This window comes from Palaemon carinicauda, chromosome 16 (genome assembly GCF_036898095.1).
Source record: "Palaemon carinicauda isolate YSFRI2023 chromosome 16, ASM3689809v2, whole genome shotgun sequence".
In the NCBI taxonomy this organism is placed as follows: domain Eukaryota; kingdom Metazoa; phylum Arthropoda; class Malacostraca; order Decapoda; family Palaemonidae; genus Palaemon; species Palaemon carinicauda.
The window spans coordinates 62,388,297-62,407,876 of record NC_090740.1 but is presented as its reverse complement, the minus strand read 5'-3'; the positions used below and the strand labels follow the sequence as shown (position 1 = coordinate 62,407,876).

At 41.0% G+C, this 19,580-nt stretch overlaps 1 protein-coding gene across 2 annotated transcripts in view; it reads left to right on the top strand.

Annotated features, from left to right (window-relative positions):
* The window catches only part of LOC137655745 (very long chain fatty acid elongase 4-like), a 339,356-nt gene that overhangs the window by 272,708 nt on the left and 47,068 nt on the right, over positions 1–19,580 (top strand). The window contains exons 7-8 of one of the 2 annotated variants that reach the window (XM_068389809.1): positions 17,952–18,101; positions 18,211–18,339. In XM_068389809.1, the coding sequence (XP_068245910.1) occupies positions 17,952–18,101; positions 18,211–18,339 (279 nt within the window). The remainder of the gene's footprint in view (positions 1–17,951; positions 18,102–18,210; positions 18,340–19,580) is intronic. The other variant, XM_068389808.1, reaches the window with a different exon arrangement.

Sequence of the window (19,580 nt, the reverse complement as noted above, 5' to 3'; positions counted from 1 at the left end):
CCATCAAAATTGATCTCGCGACCCAACTTTGGGTCGCGACCCATAGTTTGAGAACCACTGCTCTATAGGCTATTGAAAATTCATTAATTTTTAGTGTCTCTTGTTAGTCACAGCTAATATCTATGAAGCATGAGCTCCTTGACCTTAGAATGAAGAGAACTAAATTTTTCTCTCTCAACCTCCATATTCCTTCCCCTCAGTTTGAATGACCAGTGCTGTATCATACTCATACTGCTGAGTAGAAATAGCACCAGTGGGTCATTGTAACCACGCAAGTTCCCATACTAATTCTCTTTACGGTGTGAGCAAGTGACACTCGACCTTCATCTCTCACTCTGATTGACATCAAATATTTTTGCTTTTGTTCATGTTTGTAGTATTTTGTTCAGGATTAGGAAAGTATGTCTTCTGCTTTTCAAATGCATTTTATCCAAATATTAATAATAGGCTGTTATTAGGAGACATTGTCCCTCATACCCTGTGTATCGAGTGAGAGGACATCAAATCAAATGCAGCAGCAGAATGCTCTTTATTGCTCTGGTAACCAATGATAGGGTATATGGAATATGTATTTAAGAGCGTGTGGTAAAAGTGCAAGAAGAAAGAAGTTAGCCTTGTTTGGGGAACATTCAGATTAGGCCATTACTCCTTAGTTGTTGTCATCTATTTTAAATATAAGACTTACCCGGTAGTTATAGCTTACGTCCCTGACGTCACGGCAGAAAATTCGAATTTCGCGCCAATCGCCGATTGGATAGCCAGGTGTACCACCCCTGCGCCCTAGCGAGGTACCTAGGAACCATTCCAGGAACCCTTATATATTCCCTGCCGCGCTAGCGGCAAGATGTTGGATTTTTCACTCGGTATAACCTGTATATTACAGTTATCTTGGTGATGTACAATTTATTTTTAGCCTTTGCTGATTGGATTTTATTTTTACTGAGTGTTAGTGCTTTAACTACGTTTGTATCTTAACAGAGGTAGGAATGGGAATTTTTTCCCCCTACTGTAAAACTTACGAACCTACTCTTTAACATGATGGCGGAGATCGTTCCACCATCTCTATGACGTCACAATCGTGTGACGTAAGCAACATAGTACTACGTAATATGTTGCATAATTCTTTTCTTTGCTTTTTCTTGTAAAGAATGAAAAGGAAATCTAACTTACAATAAGTATTTAACTTTTAATATAAAAAGATTATGTTAATTTCTGGGCTCCGACCCGTGCCGCCCAGGGAAATGCTCCTTTAGCACCATTTCTAAGGTATATAACTGCTATATATTACCAGAGAAAAAATTGCATAGGGATGCCAGGTTGAACCCAGCTCGCTCACCTATATAAGGTGTCGATATAATACTGGGGCGTGATAAATCATAACCAGAGGCCTCGCACCATTTAGATATCTCCTGTCAAAATCCCCGAACAGCGAGGTGCCGTTCAACATCCTACTACTACTAGCAATCCCACGCCAGTGACGTCACTCCTTTTATAGCACGCAATTTGCTAGCCGTATTTTACCTTGTGTGTGAATTTCGCTGGTTTTTTTCTGGATTTACCTCAAGATGTCGGACTCCACTGTCCCTCCATCTAAGTTAAGTACCAGATCTATGAGTTTTGAGATTTTGGAGGGGGCCTTGCCCCTTTTTGTTTATATTATTCAGCTTTATTATTCACAACCTTGCGTGGGTCTCTCGTAGCGCTCGGCTCCCTCCTCTCTCTCTCTCGTTCGTTCTTAACGATTTTCAATAAGTCCTCCATACTGATTGTTTCTCGTTATGAACCTTACGGATATCCACGGTTCACACGCCGTATTAATTTTATATTGCCTGGTTTTTATGATAACAGTTATTACATATACGTGTGCGTATTTTCGGTAGGTTGGCATGCCTGATCGCCTTCGGCGTTCTAATTTCACATATTATTACTTGGATTATTTACGTTTGCACGCCACGGACTTGCTTATCATTTTAACGTCATTCGTTTGCTTGCATTAGCTCGAGGGGCTTTCCTGAGTCAGATATTACATATTAGTTTTCATTTTGTTAGCACTTCACTGTCCCTATGTTATGTTGGTAACCCTGCCTACTCCCAGCGGCCCTATGTTATGTTGGTAGCCCTGCCTACTCCCAGCGCCGTCAGGCTTGATTTCTCCTGTCTCATGTTCGCTCCCTCGTTTGTTTTACGATTGATGTATAGCTATGTTATTATTATTATCATCCAGCATGCCTTCCTATCTTATTTTACCATACGTTATGTTTATTTTAGTGTTATTTGTCCTTCCGCGTGATCATATCAATCGTGGGTCTGGCAGGTTGGTATACCTGCTATCGCCCCACTCCTAGCCTCCTCCCGCCGATACGCTCGCCTCAAGGAAGAGGCTCCGATTCGATTGGATAAGGTCCCAGAGGAAACTGTTAATTTTCCTAAAGAACAGGCACAGTCTTTCTTGGTCCGCGTGTTCAAAGAGTGGGATTGCGTGAACACAATGATTCCGGCCTACAAAAGTTAATATACTATGTTTGTGGCCGACAACCAGACCCCTATCCCATGTGCGACCAAGATCATAGGGACGGTCTTTCAGGCTATCAATGAAGAGAAGCCTTTACCTCACCTCAGGGAGACCGACTTACCCTCCCTTCACTTTCCGGGAGACGGTGAATGTTGGCGGAACACCCCAGCTACCTTCTCGGTAGGTAAGTTGAGCCCGGACTGCCTCGACGCAGTTCAGCGAACGGCTTCTCAAACTCCCGGAGTCTCTCATTAAATTGGAATATGAGTCGAGGTGTAGATTCAGCAGATCCCTTAATTCAGTTGCCTTTTCTGAATTGACTGTCGCCACTTACACCGAGGAGGACCTCCTTAAGGCCCTCACTAAGTCGCTTTTGCAAAACTTTATGGCTGACGCCTATGTTTTTGCAACTGCCAGGACCCATTGTCGACGACACGTCCTATCCGAAGCCACGATTAGGAACGAACCTACTAGGCTCATCGAAGCTCCAGTCTGGGGCCCAGATCTTTTCCCAGGGGACTTAGTGAACTCGGTCCTTAGCGAGGCAGCTAGGGCCAACCAAAACCTCAAGGTTAGGTGGGGCCTGGTTTCAAAAAGGGGATATGAGCCTACTAGTACCCCAATTCGAGGTAGGAAGAGATTGAGGCCCTTCCAATCTTCCCAATTCAGGCAACCTCTGCAAGTGGTTCAACCGGTCTCAGTTCACGGAAGAACTACGTTCCTTCACAAAAGATCTGCTACTAAAGAATGCAATCCAAAGTATACGTTGCTTACGATTTCACGGACGCTTGTTCAGCGTGCCAAAGAAAGGCTCAGACAAACGGAGAGTAATCCGGGACCTGTCTCGTTTAAATTCCCTCATTCGTTGCGACAAATTCCATATGCTTACCGTCTCGCAGGTGCGGACCTTACTTCCCCGTGGGGCAGTCACCACCTCCATCGATCTTACAGATGCCTACTATCACGTTCCAATAGCAAGGCATTTTCGTCCTTTTCTGGGCTTCAAGCTAGGCAAACAAGCCTATGCATTCAAAGTGATGCTATTGGGGCTCAACATACCACCCAGAATCTTCACCAAACTAGCAGAGACAGTAATTCAAGAGCTTCGGACTCAGGGGATACAGGTAGTAGCCTATCTAGACGATTAGCTAATCTGGTCAGACAATGCCCAGATTTCCCGCGTAGCAACGAACAAAGTCCTCACCTTCCTTCGGCAACTGGGATTCCAAGTCAACCTCGAGAAATCCCGCCTGGTCCCGGAGACCAAGTTTCAATGGCTGGGACTACAAGGGGACCTGTGCTCCCATACGCTGTGCCTCCCCAAAGCCAAAAGGAAGGTGATAGGGAAGAATACAAAACAATTTCTCAGGGAAAAGTTGACCTTCCGAAGGAGCCGAGAGTGGATCCTAGGTTCTTTACACTTCCCCTCCGTGACAGACATCGTCCTGAGGTTCAAACTCAAGGACATAAACAGAGTGTGGCGCTCCAGAGCAACTGCAATACGCCGAGACAGATGTGCTCGCCTTTCCCCAACCCTGAGAAAAAGTCTGCAGACTTGGATGAAGATCAAGAATCTTTCCAAGTCGGTTCCTTTACAACACAAGAAAGTCCAAGGGTTATGGTCACCGGTCTTCCAACAAATGCACGTCAACATCCTAGAGGCCATGGCAGTCTTCCTCACTTTAAAACGTCTCAATCCAGCCAGGAATCTCCATATCAGACTGGTTCTCGACAGTGCAGTCATAGTACACTACCTCAACAGAGAGGGCTCCAGATCAACCCAAATAAACCACATCATGTTGAAGTTTTTTCCCCATGGCGGTAATGCACAAGTGGCACCTGTCAGCAGTCCATCTAGCAGGAGTCCGGAATGTGGTAGAGGACTCACTTTCCCGGACGACTCCGCTAGAGTCGGAATGGTCACTAGCCAATCGATCTTTCCAGTGGATGCTATCTCCAGTCCTGGGTCTCCAGGTGGATCTGTTTGCGACGAAATCCAGTCGCAAAATAGATTGTTACGTAGCCCCCAACCTGGACCATCAGGCGTATGCCACGGACTCTATGATTCTAGATTGGAATACCTGAAAGACGATTTATCTGTTTCCTCCGGTGAATCTCCTGCTGAAAGTTATGCACAAACTCAGATCCGTCAAAGGTCAAGTGGCTTTCGTAGCCCCCAACTGGCCCAAGAGCAATTGGTTCCCCTTGTTGCTAGAACTAGGTCTCCGCCCCCAGCGGATTCCCAATCCGGTGTTAACAAAGACAGTGCAAACTCGCAATGTGTTCGCTTCCTCAAGGATTCTGAATGCCCTAACTTTATGGACTTCATGAAGTTCGCAGCCCAACGAGGTGCAAACATCGATCCTTTGAATACTATTTTCCTGGAATCTGACAAAAGGGACTCTACTCTCCGTCAATATGACTCAGCTGTCAAGAAATTAGCTAAGTTCTTGAAAGATTCCCAAGTTGAGACAATGACGATAAACCTAACTGTGACATTCTTCAGAACTCTCTTCGAATCTGGCCTGGCAGCCAATACCATTACTACAATCAAGTCAGCCTTAAAAAAGATCTTCCATATTGGTTTTGACATTGATCTAACGGATTCATATATCTCATCCATTCCGAGAGCTTGTGCCAGGCTAAAACCTTTAACTCGCCCTAGCGCAGTTTCCTGGTTTTTGAACGATGTTCTTAAGCTAGCCTCTGACACCCCAAATGAATCCTGTAACTATATGGCATTATTAAGAAAGTCACTTTTTCTTTTGAGCCTCGCCTCGGGCTCCAGAATCTCAGAATTGTCAGCCTTATCTAGAGACCCTGGTCATATAGAGTTTCTCTCTTCGGGTGAGGTTCTTCTCTCTCCTAACAAAGTTTTCCTGGCTAAAAATGAAGACCCCCAAAACAGGTGGTCTCCTTGGAAGATTGTTCCACTTCCTCGGGATCCATCCCTGTGTCCACCAGTTACCACCCTGAAAGCCTACTTAGGTAGAACTTCTACTACAGCCACAGGGCCCTTATTTATTAGAGAACACGGAGGAACTATTACCCTTAGGGGAATCAGACAACAAATTCTTTATTTTATTAAACAAGCTAATCCTGCATCATTCCCACATGTCCATGATATTAGAGCTGTGGCTACCTCAATTAATTTTTTCCACCATATGAAATTTGATGAGCTCTCAAAATATACGGGTTGGAAGTCCCCTAAAGTTTTCAAGCGCCACTACCTAAAACCTTTAGAAGCTCTTAGATTTGCCACAGTAGCTGCAGGGAATATAGTTCCTCCTGAAGGTACTGAGTCCTAATCACAACGTCTTGCTCTGTCCTCTTTCCCTCCTGCCTGGCTTACCTGTTGTTCCTACCTGTTTTGTTACTATACACCCTTATGGTGTATTATTTTATTATTCAATTGCTCAATTTCACGAATTGTTTTCATTACACTTGTCCTTAATCCCCGAGCTGATTTTATTTTGCATTTTTTATTACCAAGCTGGATTCCCACTATTCATATCTGTTGAATTCTACCTACGGGTTTCATTTTTTATTGTTTACCATGTCTATTTATCACTGTCATATACATGTTGATCTATTTTTACGGGTTTCCACATCCCTCTTTTTTTATATTAACTCATCAGCTGTGTTATTTTGTGTTATTCCCTCTTCAGGTAGTTAGCCATATTGGGTCCCCATTCTCTGGTACGATTTCACTGGGCGGCACGGGTCGGAGCCCAGAAAAGGGATTTTGACGAAGGAAAAATCTATTTCTGGGCGAGAGACCCGTGCCGCCCAGTGAACCCACCCGTCCCTCTCTAATTGGGCCCCAATCTGGGGTGCTATAAGGAGTGACGTCACTGGCGTGGGATTGCTAGTAGTAGTAGGATGTTGAACGGCACCTCGCTGTTCGGGGATTTTGACAGGAGATATCTAAATGGTGCGAGGCCTCTGGTTGTGATTTATCACGCCCCAGTATTATATCGACACCTTATATAGGTGAGCGAGCTAGGTTCAACCTGGCATCCCTATGCAATTTTTTCTCTGGTAATATATAGCAGTTATATACCTTAGAAATGGTGCTAAAGGAGCATTTCACTGGGCGTGCCGCCCAGTGAAATGCCCAGAAATAGATTTTTCCTTCGTCAAAATCCCTATTCTAAGAAATTTTTTGTGTTTTTAGTATTTGTTCTTTAAATCATCGATACTATTTTCAAAGATTAAATAGAACTAGCGTATTGTTAATTTTCGCTGCATAGTTCTCATGAAAATACGATGCAGTCCCAACAATTCTTGATATTGTTGTTTATTTTCTTTCGATGTTGGGATTCTAGTATTATTCGTATACTGTATTCACATATGTGTTCCTATTGTAAAGTGTAGCAATCCACTATTTTTGGAAACCCTCAAGATTTAAGGGTTGTTTATATATATATATATATATATATATATATATATATATATATATATATATATATATATATATATATATATATATATACACAGTGGAACCTCTACATCCGAACGTATCTACATCCGAATTTTCCAATATCCGAAGTAAAATTCGAGGAAATTTTTTACTCTACACCCGAATTTTATTTCGACACACGAAGTAAGCAATTTTCGTCGTACCGGTTGTATCCGAATTTTTCGACACGCGAAGTACAATTCGAACACGTTCCTACTCTACACCCGAATTTTTTTTTCGACACCCGAAGTAAACAATACTCGTATGCGTAGTCGGTGCTCATAGCGCCTGATGTGTTTTTTATTTCCGCCAAGAGAAGGCAGCACTTCAACCTCGGAGGGACCCTCAATTAGCATGGCTTGGGTCAGTCCTCTGTTCTCGTTGGCTTTGTGTGGTTGTGCCCTGTGCGTTCTGCTATTAATTGTGTTTTAATCGTGATTTTTTACGTTCATCCTTTTACGGTATTTTACGAAAATCATGGGCCCTAAAAGGCTTAGTTTCGCAAGTGGTAGTGGTAGTGGTGAGAAAAGGAATAAGGGAATGCTTTCTTTAGAAGTAAAGCAAGGAATTATTGAAAAGCATGAGCGTGGCGTCCGTATGAGTGAACTTGCAATAAGTTCCGCGCAAATAAAAGAGGTGTTAGGAAAATATCAAGACGTGGTTGACTTCATCGACAAATACCATCCAAAGAAATTGCAGGTTTGTAGTGTAGTTGCGCAGTTTGATGATGTTTCCCTAACTTATTTTCGAAACATTCTGAAAAGCTGTACCAAGCAACTTTCTATCGATAGCTTCTTTAAAAAAACTACGAAGCGAACTCGTGATGAAGAGGAAGGAAGTGGTTCAAAGAAAACAGCAAAGAGTGAAGAGAAAAAAATTCAATCAATTTTAAGTGTAGAGAGTGAAAGTGATTAAAATTAATCATCAAAAAGAAAAAAAGAAAATGTAAAAAAAATATAAATTATAAAAAAAAAAAAAATAAGCTAAGTTATGTTAAAGTTCACTTAGTGTAAGTTAGAATAAGTTACGGTAGTGTACGTTTATCGTAGTTAACCTCTCTACCTCCTCGCCGCCCGTCCGTCTCCTCTCTGCGTAGCAAGACTAACAACACCTGCGCTGGAGTTTCTAAGGTAAAGTGACGCTAAAAACCTGTTTCTTATTTATCATTTTTTGCTAATTCTTCTTATTTACATGTCTATTCTTCTTATTTACATGTCTATTATCTAATTTAGTGTTCATTATTCTCATGGAAAAATTATGTGTAGTAGTTTATTAAGAAGTTATCATAGGTTTTTGGGCTCAACCACGGATTAATCCTATTTCAATGTATTCTTATGGGAAAATTCGTTTCGACATCCGAACATTTTCTACATCCGAAGTTGGTTCTGGAACGGATTAAATTCGTATGTAGAGGTTCCACTGTATATATATATATATATATATATATATATATATATATATATATATATATATATATATATATATATATATATACAGTATACATTATTGCGATTTCTGTTAATTTTAATAACAACAAATCACTATTTTTGGGAACCTTTAGGAATTAAGGGTTGTATACATTTATATATGTTATTCCAATATCTGTTCATTTGAATCATGTAACATGTAACTTTCCCGGTAGTTATACAGTATATAACTAGCGGGTGAGTATGTATAACATTTATCTTTACCGGTAGTTATATGTAACTACCGGGAAAGTGTTTTCAAACATTTATTTACAATGAAAATATCAGGGTAATATTTTATTAAATATATTTTGTTACATTTTTATATAGCAAGAACTAGAAACGATTTTGCATTCTCATTCAACCCCTTGGCAGTAGAGAAAGATCTATCACAACGGGCAGGACTAATTATGGTCTTTTTTGTAAGAGTTAAAAGTGCAAGTGTCAGTGCTAAATTAGTGCAGTGAATTTATTCAGCACAGTGGATGTTTTTTCCCAGCCTTAGACCTCTTCCAAGCTCCCCAACCCCTGGAAGAAGGAATGTCGATCGGCCAAAGGAAACGAGAGGCTTTAGCTCACGAGCAGACATCCTCTCGAGCGTTCCTGTTGACGTTCCCAAGAATGCTCGCCTTTGCCATGGGAAAGCAAAGAGCGTTGGACGTTAAGCTACTAGCATTGCTGTCTTGCATTGCATCACATTTGCTAATAATAGCAATACTATAATGCTTACGAATCAACATAGACACGGTTTTTGTTCCAGAGCGCCAGTCGGCCATGAGAACCCTCTGATGAACTGAATGCGCCGAGTGTCGTAATGAAGATCATTTTACGCTCGGCGCGCTAAGTCTTTCAGGATGCTCGGCGCCACGTCTTTCAGGACAATCAGCGCCACGTCTTTCAGGACAATCGGCGCCTCGTCTTTCAGGACGCTCGGCGCCTCGTCTTTCAGAACGCTTGGCGCCACGTCTTTCAGGACGTTCGGCGCCACGTCTTTCAGGACGCTCGGCGCCACGTCTTTCAGGACGATTGGCGCCACGTCTTTCAGGACGATCGGCGCCTCGTATTTCAGGACGCTCGGCGCCTCGTATATCAGGACGCTCGGCGCCTCGTCTTTCAGGACATTCGGCGCCACGTCTTACAAAATCTTTGTCAGTAGAAGACATTGGTGATTACTTTTCTCCTGTTGAATTTGAGATTCTCAGAAGAAGATCCTTATTCCTTTCGTCATTCAGTTGATTTAGAAACTCATGAAAGTTTTTATGATTAGTTTCCAAATTATTTTATGCCTGTTGCTCCACGTTCGCCACCCTCTGAATTTACACGTGGTCATCAATGAAGCTTTAAGGATGGTGGGAGACTGTTTAGAGTCTCAGAAGCACCAAGGAAAGACAGCTTTCTTTTTTCCTCTGAATAACCTGGCCTCTAGATCTTGTATCTGAGGTACGAGATTATTTTTATTATTTTCTCTAGCCAAGCTACAACCCTAGTTGGAAAAGTAATATGTTTTAAGCCCAAGGGCTCCAATAGGAAAAAATAGCCCAGTGAGGAAAGGAAATAGGGAGATAAATAAATGATGATAATAATTTAAAAATAAATCATTCTTAAAACAGTAACAACGTCATAACGTCTAAAACAGATATGTCATATAGGGTGGAGGTCTAGCCACGTTATGGTCGAGGACCTTGTGGCAGCCCCACAGAGGCTGTTACAGCCCCCTGGGTGGATTGCTGAGTCTCTCAAGGAATGCAGGTAAATGAGACATATAAATCTATGAAGCCAGCTTCCTTATCAGGTATTCCAGGATAGCAAGGGTGGAGGTCAAACCACGTTAAGGTCGAGGACCTTGTGGCAGCCCCACAGAGATTTTTACAGCCCCTTGGGTGGATCGCTGAATCTCTTAAGGGATCCAGACAATGGTGCAGGATAACTTTGATGTCCGTGCTATTCCTTTAGGATGGATGCTAAATCTTTTTCGTAGTGAAACCTCCTTTGTTAGATACTCTGTTAAGACCTCTCTTCAAAATAGACTTTGCAACATCAAATGTCTCTCTTTTGGGAGAGGGAGGCTTTTATCCGGTCCTGGATGTAACTGCTCTCAATGCCTTCGTTCAGAAGTCAAAGTTCTCCATGGAGACATCGAAATCATGAACTATTTAAAGTCTCATGTCAGCCTGGTCACAAGGCGAAGCAGAGTCTGACTGTTTTCGCCTTCAGGCAGTAGAGCCAGACTACATAACTTCTGGCAATCTTGGGAGAAGAGGGGAGCAGACCTTTGGTCAGTACATCTTCTGAAGGAGGATTACAATTTCCTTTCATAGGAAAACCTCCTTTAGTTTTAGCTCCAATAGATCTCTCTCACAGTTCTAGAGAGGAGTTTAAGAGGCAGGCTTTGCATTTAAACTTTTGCTAAATGTAGCAGAATACTGCACTCAAGAGACATCAGAGCCTCCCTGTATCTGGACGATTGATTTATCAGAGCTCTTTCTTACGATCTTCATGAAGGATTTTCAGATAACTTCGAACCTTTCAGAAGAATTGAGTATTCCTGTCAACTAGACGAGTCTCTTCTGACACCAGGACGCTTAGCGCCACGTCTTACTGGACGCTCGGCGCCACTCCTTCCAGGACGTTCGGCGCCACTCCTTCCAGGACGTTCGGCGCCACTCCTTCCAGGACGTTCAGCGCCACGTCTTACAGGATGCTCGGCGCCACGTCTTACAGGAAGCTCGGCGCCACGTCTTACAGGAAGCTCGGCGCCACGTCTTACAGGACGCTCGGCGCTTCGTCTTTCAGGACGCTCGGCGCCACGTCTTTCAGGACGCTCGGCGCCACGTCTTACAGGAAGCTCGGCGCCACGTCTTACAGGACGCTCGCCGCCTCATCTTTCAGGATGCTTGGCACCACGTCTTTCATGACGCTCGGCCCCACGTCTTTCATGACGCTCGGCCCCACGTCTTACAGGACGCTCGGCCCCCTGTCTTTCAGGACACTCGATGTCAGAGATCCTGAAGGAGGCATGACATTGAACATGAGAACCTCGGACTTCGTGGTGACACTAGTCGAATCGAATGTCGAGATCAAGGACGCCTTAGTTCCGATCTCTTTGATCAAGAAAGTTTTTTATCGAGCGTCTAGCCTTAGTACAACGCGGCGACATAGGAGGTGATCTGGCTTTCCCTGACGCCAGGAGTCAGGACCTCAAATACATGTATCCTGATAAACACAACGTCACTACTTCCGTTAGATCTTCTGACACCATCACAAAAATACTTTAAGGATGGTGATTCAGAGTCAAGTTTTTTTCGGGCTTTTCGTCTCCTCTTAGAACGGAGCAAGCCTTCTTGAAACTGCAATCTTTCTAAGATACAGAAGTGTTCTGCGAGGAAGTGGATGAGTGTGTTGGGAAACCTCTCCTCTTAGGGAGGGGGTTTTTTCCCTGGGAAGACTGATTCTTTCTTGATGACCATTGTTATGTCACTGTTCATCCTAGTTTTCCTGGACCAGGGTTCGATTCCCCGCCAGTCAGAAGCTAGAAGCTATGATCCTTATGTGAGTTATCTTTATTCTCTCCATTTCAACTTCAATCATTTTGGGACAAGGAGAAGGTCTTGTGTCGATATGCATCTCTTTTAGGATGCTATAAGAAGTTGCCTTCAGTGGTGGTTTGATCCAGTCAAACTTCCGGAGGGTCACCCCTTTTGAACAGAGGATCTTAGACCTTGTGTTGTGTCTCCTCACCTCGGTTTCGGGGTGGGAGCAACACTAGACAGTTGGAAGCGTTGGGACTTTGGACAGAGGATCAGAAGAGCTTCCTCATCACCCAAAGGAACTGTTGACAGTCCAGTTGGCTCTCAAAAAGCTTTGAAGGGTCAGTTTGGAACAAAGTGGTGCAGGTCTATGCCGATCACACCACAGAATTGGCTTTCATTGCCAAGCAGACGGAACCCACTCGAGGTTCCTTTTCGGGACTGAGAGGAGTCTTCTAATCTGGGCTAAGGAGAAGAATGTATTCCTTCTAACAAGGTTCTTTATAAAAGAGAAGAACTTCTGGAAGAACAGTCTCAGCTGGAGAATGGACACTCCATGAGAAATCTGCAAGAATCTATGGCAACTATGGTGTCGTTCTTGTATAGTCCTATTCGTTACTTAACAGACAAAGAGACTAGATTCTTACTGCTCTCCAGTGCCAGATCTCGAAGCAGTCCACATAGACGCTTTCCTATTAGTCTGGTCCACTTTGGATGTGTACATTTTCCTCGTTCTATTTCCTTACAAGGTGACACAAAAGTTTGTGTCACACGAAAGGACCAGGTGACTTTAGTGGCCTTCTTTTTGCCCTCAAGAGGATGGTTCACAAAGATACTGGAATGAATGGTGGACTCTCTTAGAAGTCTTCCATTAAGAGTAGTTTTACTCAAACAACCTCTCTTGGAAAATTACCCTTCTAGTCTCCAAGCTTTTCTTCTGGCTACCTTCAGCCTTTTGAAACCTCACAGGATCTAGACGTTTTCGAAAGAAGCAGCTAAGTCTTGTACAAGTGCAATAAGAACTTCTACCATCAGGATTTATCAATCCAAGTGGGAAGCTTTAGAGAATGGTGCAGAGGCAACTCTGTTTTTCTCTTCCATTATCTCTACAACTCAGATTGCTGACTTCCTGTTTTCCTGTTTTACCTTCGAAGGAAGCTCATTTGTTCATCTTCTTCCATCAAGGGATACAGGTGTGTGTTAGCGACTGTTGTCAGACACAGTATCTTGGACCTTTCGATTGATAAAGTCCTACAGGAACTTCTCAACTTGTTTGAAACATCAAACAACCAGGATTCACCAGCTTGGATCCTGGACTCAATCCTGAAGTTCCTTATGAGTGACAAGCTCGAGTACTTGCTTTCATCTTCATTTTAAGGACCTCTCAATGAAAACTATTTTTTTTGTTAGTCTGGTGACATCTAAAAGAATCAGTTAATTCATACGTTTAGTAAAACGTTGGCTTTCGAGATAACGAAGCTATCTGCTAATTGCAGTTAGGCTTTCTCGCCAGGAATAACCACCTTTCTCAACCTTGACCTAAGGCTTTTGAGCTTCCAAATTTTTCGGATATGGTTGGCGAGGAGTTGGAGAGAGTCCTGTGTCCAGTAAGAACCCTGAAGTTCTACCCAGGCAGTATGAAAGAGTTGCGAGGCAAGTCGAAAGCTCTTTGGTGCTCGATTAAGAAGCCCTCGTTATCAGATGTCAAGAATGTCCTTTTATTCTTCGTCAGACTCTTATAAGAGAGGCTCATTTACATTAAAGTGAGACTGGCCTCAAGTTTTTAAGGTCAAGACACATGAGGTTAGTACTATAACAACTTGAATGACCTTCAAGCAGAATAGATTGTGGAGGAGTATTATGGACACAACCTTTTGGGGGAGTAAATCTGTGTTCACTTCACGCTATTTTAATCGTGTCCAGACTCTTTATGAGGACTGCTACACTCTGGGACCATTCGTGATAGCGAGTGCAGTAGTGGGTGAAGGATCCACCACTATGTTCCCTTAATCCCAATAACCTTTTCTTCTCTTGGAATTTTTTTTTGTTTTTATGGTTGTTTGTGGAGACTGTGTCAGTCTTCCAAAATCATTGTATTTAGTCAGGTGGTCAATTTTGTTCCTTGAAGAGCGCCCGGAACTGGTTATTGGAGGAGCTTCTGTCATAATGAGGTATATACACCGGTTTGACAGTCCCTACAAGATCTTCAGCCCCTGGGAGGATCGCTGGATCTCATAAGGCTAGCAGACATAATGAGACAGAGAATCATTGAAGTCAGCTTCCTTATCAGGTACAAACCCTTAAGTTTGTTTTAATTAACTCTTGAGAAAAATTCCAGATATACTAGCTGTCTCTAACCCTCCACCAAAGGTGTTAATTAGCTATATTTATAACTACCGGGTAAGTCTTATGTTTAAAAATGGTATTTTCATTATAAAATAAATTTTTGAACATACTTACCCGGTAGTTATGTATAATTAAAGTCCCACCCTCCTCCCCTCTAAGAGACTAGAGGCATGGAATATATGAGGGTTCCTGGAATGGTTCCTAGGTACTTTGCTAGGGTGCAGGGGTGGTACACCTGGCTATCCAATCGGCGATTGGCGCGAGATTCGAATTTTCTGCCGTGACGTCAGGGACGTAAGCTATATATATAACTACCGGGTAAGTATGTTCAAAAATTTATTTTATAATGAAAATACCATTTTTCATTATTATTCCTAGCTAAGCTACAGCCCTAGTTAGAAAAGCAGGATGCCATAAGCCCAAGGACTCCAATAGTGAAAAATAGCCCAGTGAGGAAAGGAAATAAAGAAATTATGTAAGAAGTAATGAACAATTAGAATAAAATGTTTTAAGAACATTAATACAGATCTTTCATGTATAAACTTGTGAAAGAATCTTTTGTCAATCTGTTCAACCTAAAAGTATTTGCTGCAAGTTTGAAGTTTTTAATTTGTACCGATTCAATTACCCGATTAGCAAGATCATTCCACAACTTGGTCACAGCTGGAATAAAACTTCTAGAATACTGTGTAGTATTGAGCCTCATGATGAAGGCATGACTATTAGAATTAACTGCGTACCTAGTTTTACGAACAGGAGGGTACTGTCGGGAATATCTGAATGTAAAGGATAGTCAGAATTATGAAAATTCTTATGCAACATGCATAACAAACTAATTGAACTATGGCATCTGAGATTAATATCTAGATCAGTAATAAGCACTGCTTGGGTTAGTTTAGAGTACTGTATAGAGCTTAATGTTTAAGTACCAAGAAAGAATTTGGATGTATGGAAAAGGAATTTTGGAAGTATCCCCCTTCCTTTTTTAACAATCACATAAAGAAAAGAAGAATCGTTGTAAAAGCGTTCATGATTATGAATAATGTATAAGTTTTTTTGAAGTTATTGAATAGTTCAGAGTACTGTATAACATTTTGTTTCATGCTTAAGATTCACCAGAATACAATGGTTAACTTTAATTTTTAAAAAAATGTGATATAAGTAGAGACAGGCGAGGTTTGTGTGAATGTTATAAAACTGCAACCAACCTATCTACCTATTTTAGTAAGCTAAGAAATTTGTGATAGCAGCACTTGACAGTGACATGTGTAAAAGGATAGATAAGAATTGTCTTAATTGTAATTGTACTGTTGAATACACTATAGGAATTCCTGGCACACTACGCTCTGAGAAAGTGTATCTTGTACTACCCTTATTGTGTGGCGAGTAACCAAACAGGTACGTGTAGGGAGAGATGGCATCAGTGGTCGCCAGGGCTACACACATGAACTCTCCGCTCCATACTGATGTGACAGTATGCAGTTTCTCAAAGCGAGGTGTGCCAGGAATATATGTATCTAACTGTACATATGTTATAAAACCATTAATTGTAATGTGATGAATTTACACTTTACTCATCAGCAGCTAATGTCTCGAAGCTGTTCCGACTAACATTTGTACAGTATTGATATTGTCTTCCATATACTTTATTGGTTTGAGTCAAGCTCTTTTACTGATAACCAAATTTGGCTTTGTCATTATCCTTTTATACACCACAAATAGGTATGTTGATACAATTCTGATAAAGACAGTAGTAACTGCTAGGCAGATAATACTAAGAATATTTTGACAATTTTAACTGATCATCATGTAAGTTGATATGACAGGTCAGCATTCCTCTTGACAGTAGAAAGCTGCTTCTGGTCATCAAGGCTTCGCATTAGTTGGAAGTTTTGATTTCATACCAGACGTTTTTTAAATATTATTTGTAGGTCTAGGTATTAATTGTCCAAGTTGTCAATATTTGCCGTTTAATGCAGCTTTGTCGACATTAAAGCAAAGATTTGGATGATGGTTAGTTTTTAGATTTAAGCATACCAGTCATTGGGAATCTGATGCTTGGGCAGTTTCAGTTACATCCTGTAATTTCCATACAGTTTTTATATAGAGCCTTTTAACCTGTTAAAGGTCCCCCCTGGACCAGGTTGCCGCTAACGTACCGTCACGCTTTTTTTGGCGTGAGCGGTCATTTCACTAATGATAATTTTTTAATGTTAATATAATCTCTTTATGCTTATAATTCGTATTTATAGTTAAAAGTAGGGATATTGATTAAATGGTGGAGTAAAAAAAAAAAAATTAATACTACTAATATTTCATTTCAAAAGGCTACATAATACTGAATATTCTAATGGGTTCTTTTTATCTTCAATCGTAAATCTTACGCCTGGATAAGCAACAAAAGTAAAGGGACAAGTCCCCCCCCCCCTCTCTCTCTCTCTCTCTCTCTCTCTCTCTCTCTCTCTCTCTCTCTCTCTCTCTCTCTCTCTCTCTCTCTCTCTCTCTCTCTCCATATCGTTTCCTGTATAGTTTTCAAATACAGTATGTTCGTCATACATTTGTACATTATTTATCCACTTTATTCTCTCTCTCTCTCTCTCTCTCTCTCTCTCTCTCTCTCTCTCTCTCTCTCTCTCTCTCTCTCTCGGCGTTTCCTTTCCTATATAGTTTTGTGAAATCTCGTTGTCCAGTCATTCAGTAATGAGAAGTCATTTTTGCTTTCGGCATCGAAAGAAAACTTTGTTTCTTCAATATACTCATCACTGGAGGATTCAGAACTAGTGCTCTTATTATCAAACAGGTTATCATTATCAAATTCCTCAACAAGAATATCTTTCATTTCATCTAAAGAAATAACCTTGGTCTTTAGACCGTTCATTGCAAAAGGAACTACAAAGAACCTTTTCCGCATGAACGCCCAAAGCGCACTGAGAGGAAACCAGTTTTCTAACATCAAGCTACCTTCAGAAAAATAGTTGCCAGACATCATATAAGTTTCTATTTACAGCCCCCATATGCTGAGTGTTGCCAAGTGGTGATCTTATACTTACTATACGAGTAAACGTAATATCACGAGACTGACGGCTTGAAAAAGGCAATTAAAGTCATGAACGGAATATGCAGTTGAAGGCGGTACCGAATAGATCGTGGTGAACGGTTTATCACGTGGGTGACGCTTAACAGGTTAACCTGGTCAAACCAGAAGAAAACTTCTGTTCATATCTTCATTGATGTGGTTTATACTCATTAAGAATCATTTCATTTTTTTAGAAGGTTTATAGTATTTTTAATGCACAAATATCAGTTTCTCTCACTCTTAAATCTCCCAAGTGCTCGTGTTCAGTTAGCCCTCCTACTACCACATTACCCCTGCATTCTCATAACAAATATTGGTACTTTAATTTTATCACCATTTGTTTTGTCTACTCTCTTACAACTAGGTAAATGCACTTTTAAAATTTGTTTTTTAGGAGAAAGCAAAATTGTTATTTTAAACTAGCGGATAATTTGCATAAAGTACTCTTGTTTTAGTGTAATGCAGGTATTTTACGTAGGTTATTTTATTAGAATTTATGACTAACTTTTTCAGATTTTATTTTATATTTTGAGATAAAGTTGTGATTTCCTTTTAACTTCAGGTTCAGTTCAGCAGTGCTGGTGTTTTGGGTATTCGTGCAATATTTGTTGGGTGTGACTTTCCATTGTGGATGCAGTATGCTCTTGTTGCCTACATGTCCTCCTTTATTGTGCTCTTTGGACAGTTTTATGTGCAAGCCTACAGGAAAAAAGTAAGTTAGTTTCGTAATTTGTTTACTCTGATAGTTTTGATGTTAATTGGATGAATATGATTTTATAAAGTGTAAAGTTTTATTGTAACTTCATTCTTTTTTTTTCCAGCAGCAAAAGAGAATAAAGGATGCTAGAAATGGTGCTGCCAGTCATCAAAATGGTACAAATGGAATGGTTGCCAATGGTTTTACCACAACTAAGGCAACTACTAAATCTCCATCTTCCCATGCATCGAAGGTATGTTTATCAAGTTTATACAATTCACAAGCTTATTTATATTTTTAGTTATCTATATGTCCGATTAACCCATTGAATCCCATAAGACTTTATTTTATGTCTAGGATTTTTTTTCACTCCCTTGGGGTCCCATATGACTTATTCCAGTAATGTATTATATATGGCAATAAATTTTGACGAAATATATAAAATCTTAGCACTAACGGGTTTTATGTTAAGAGGAGTTTTTAGGATGTTCCATAAAAGAGCCCAGTACTTGAGTGATAAATTTATTCATGTGAGAGGTAGGATTGAAACCCAATGAAGTTTGCAACTCTTCAAGCAGAAATCAAGAACATTTTGGAAAAAGGTGCCGTACAGGAAGTCATTTCAACATCCCCAGGTTTTTACAACTGCCTTTCATCAGTCGTAAAGGCAAAGAGCAGCTAGAAACCAGTCCAAGATGTTTCAATGCTTAGTAGGAGTCTTCTGGTAACAAAGTTCTCCATGGAGACCAACTCCTGTTCCTTTAGCACTACAGAATAGTGACTGGATATTCTCAATCAATCTATTGAACTTGTATTTTCATATCCCCGTTCATCTAGAGTCAAGTCTCTTATATTAGGGTCAATTTACATACAGGTATGATTAATAATGCAGTACAGGTAGCCTCTGAAACTCAGTGATGCTATGAGATATTTTTTCTTGGAAGCCTTTGTATTTGCCCTACCATTCAATGGCTACTTTTAATTATCACTGTTAGGTAGGAGGTTGGCTAGAGCACCAGCCACCCATAGATACTACTGCTAGAGAGTTGTTGGCTCCATTGACTGGCCAGATAGTATTACATTGGATCCCTCTCTCTGGTTATGGCTCATTTTTCCTTTGCCTACACATAACCGAATAGTCTAACTTATTCTTTCCACATTCTCCTCTGTCCTCATACACCTGACAACACTGAGATTACCAAACAATTCTTCTTTGCTCCATTGTTTTCTAGTCTTAGGTAATACTATAGCCTTTGTACCAGGGTCTTCCACTATCTTGTGGTAGAATTTTTTTGCTTGGGGGTTACACTCAGGCACACTATCCTATCTTATTTCTCTTTTTCTTGTTTTTCTTTTTTAAGTTTCCATAGTTTATCTATGAAAGATCTTAAAATATTTTATTTTAGTTGTTCATTATTTCTGTTGTACTTTATTTAGTTCCTTTCCCCATATGGTTTTTATCCCTGTTGGAGCCCTTGGGCTTATAGCATCCTG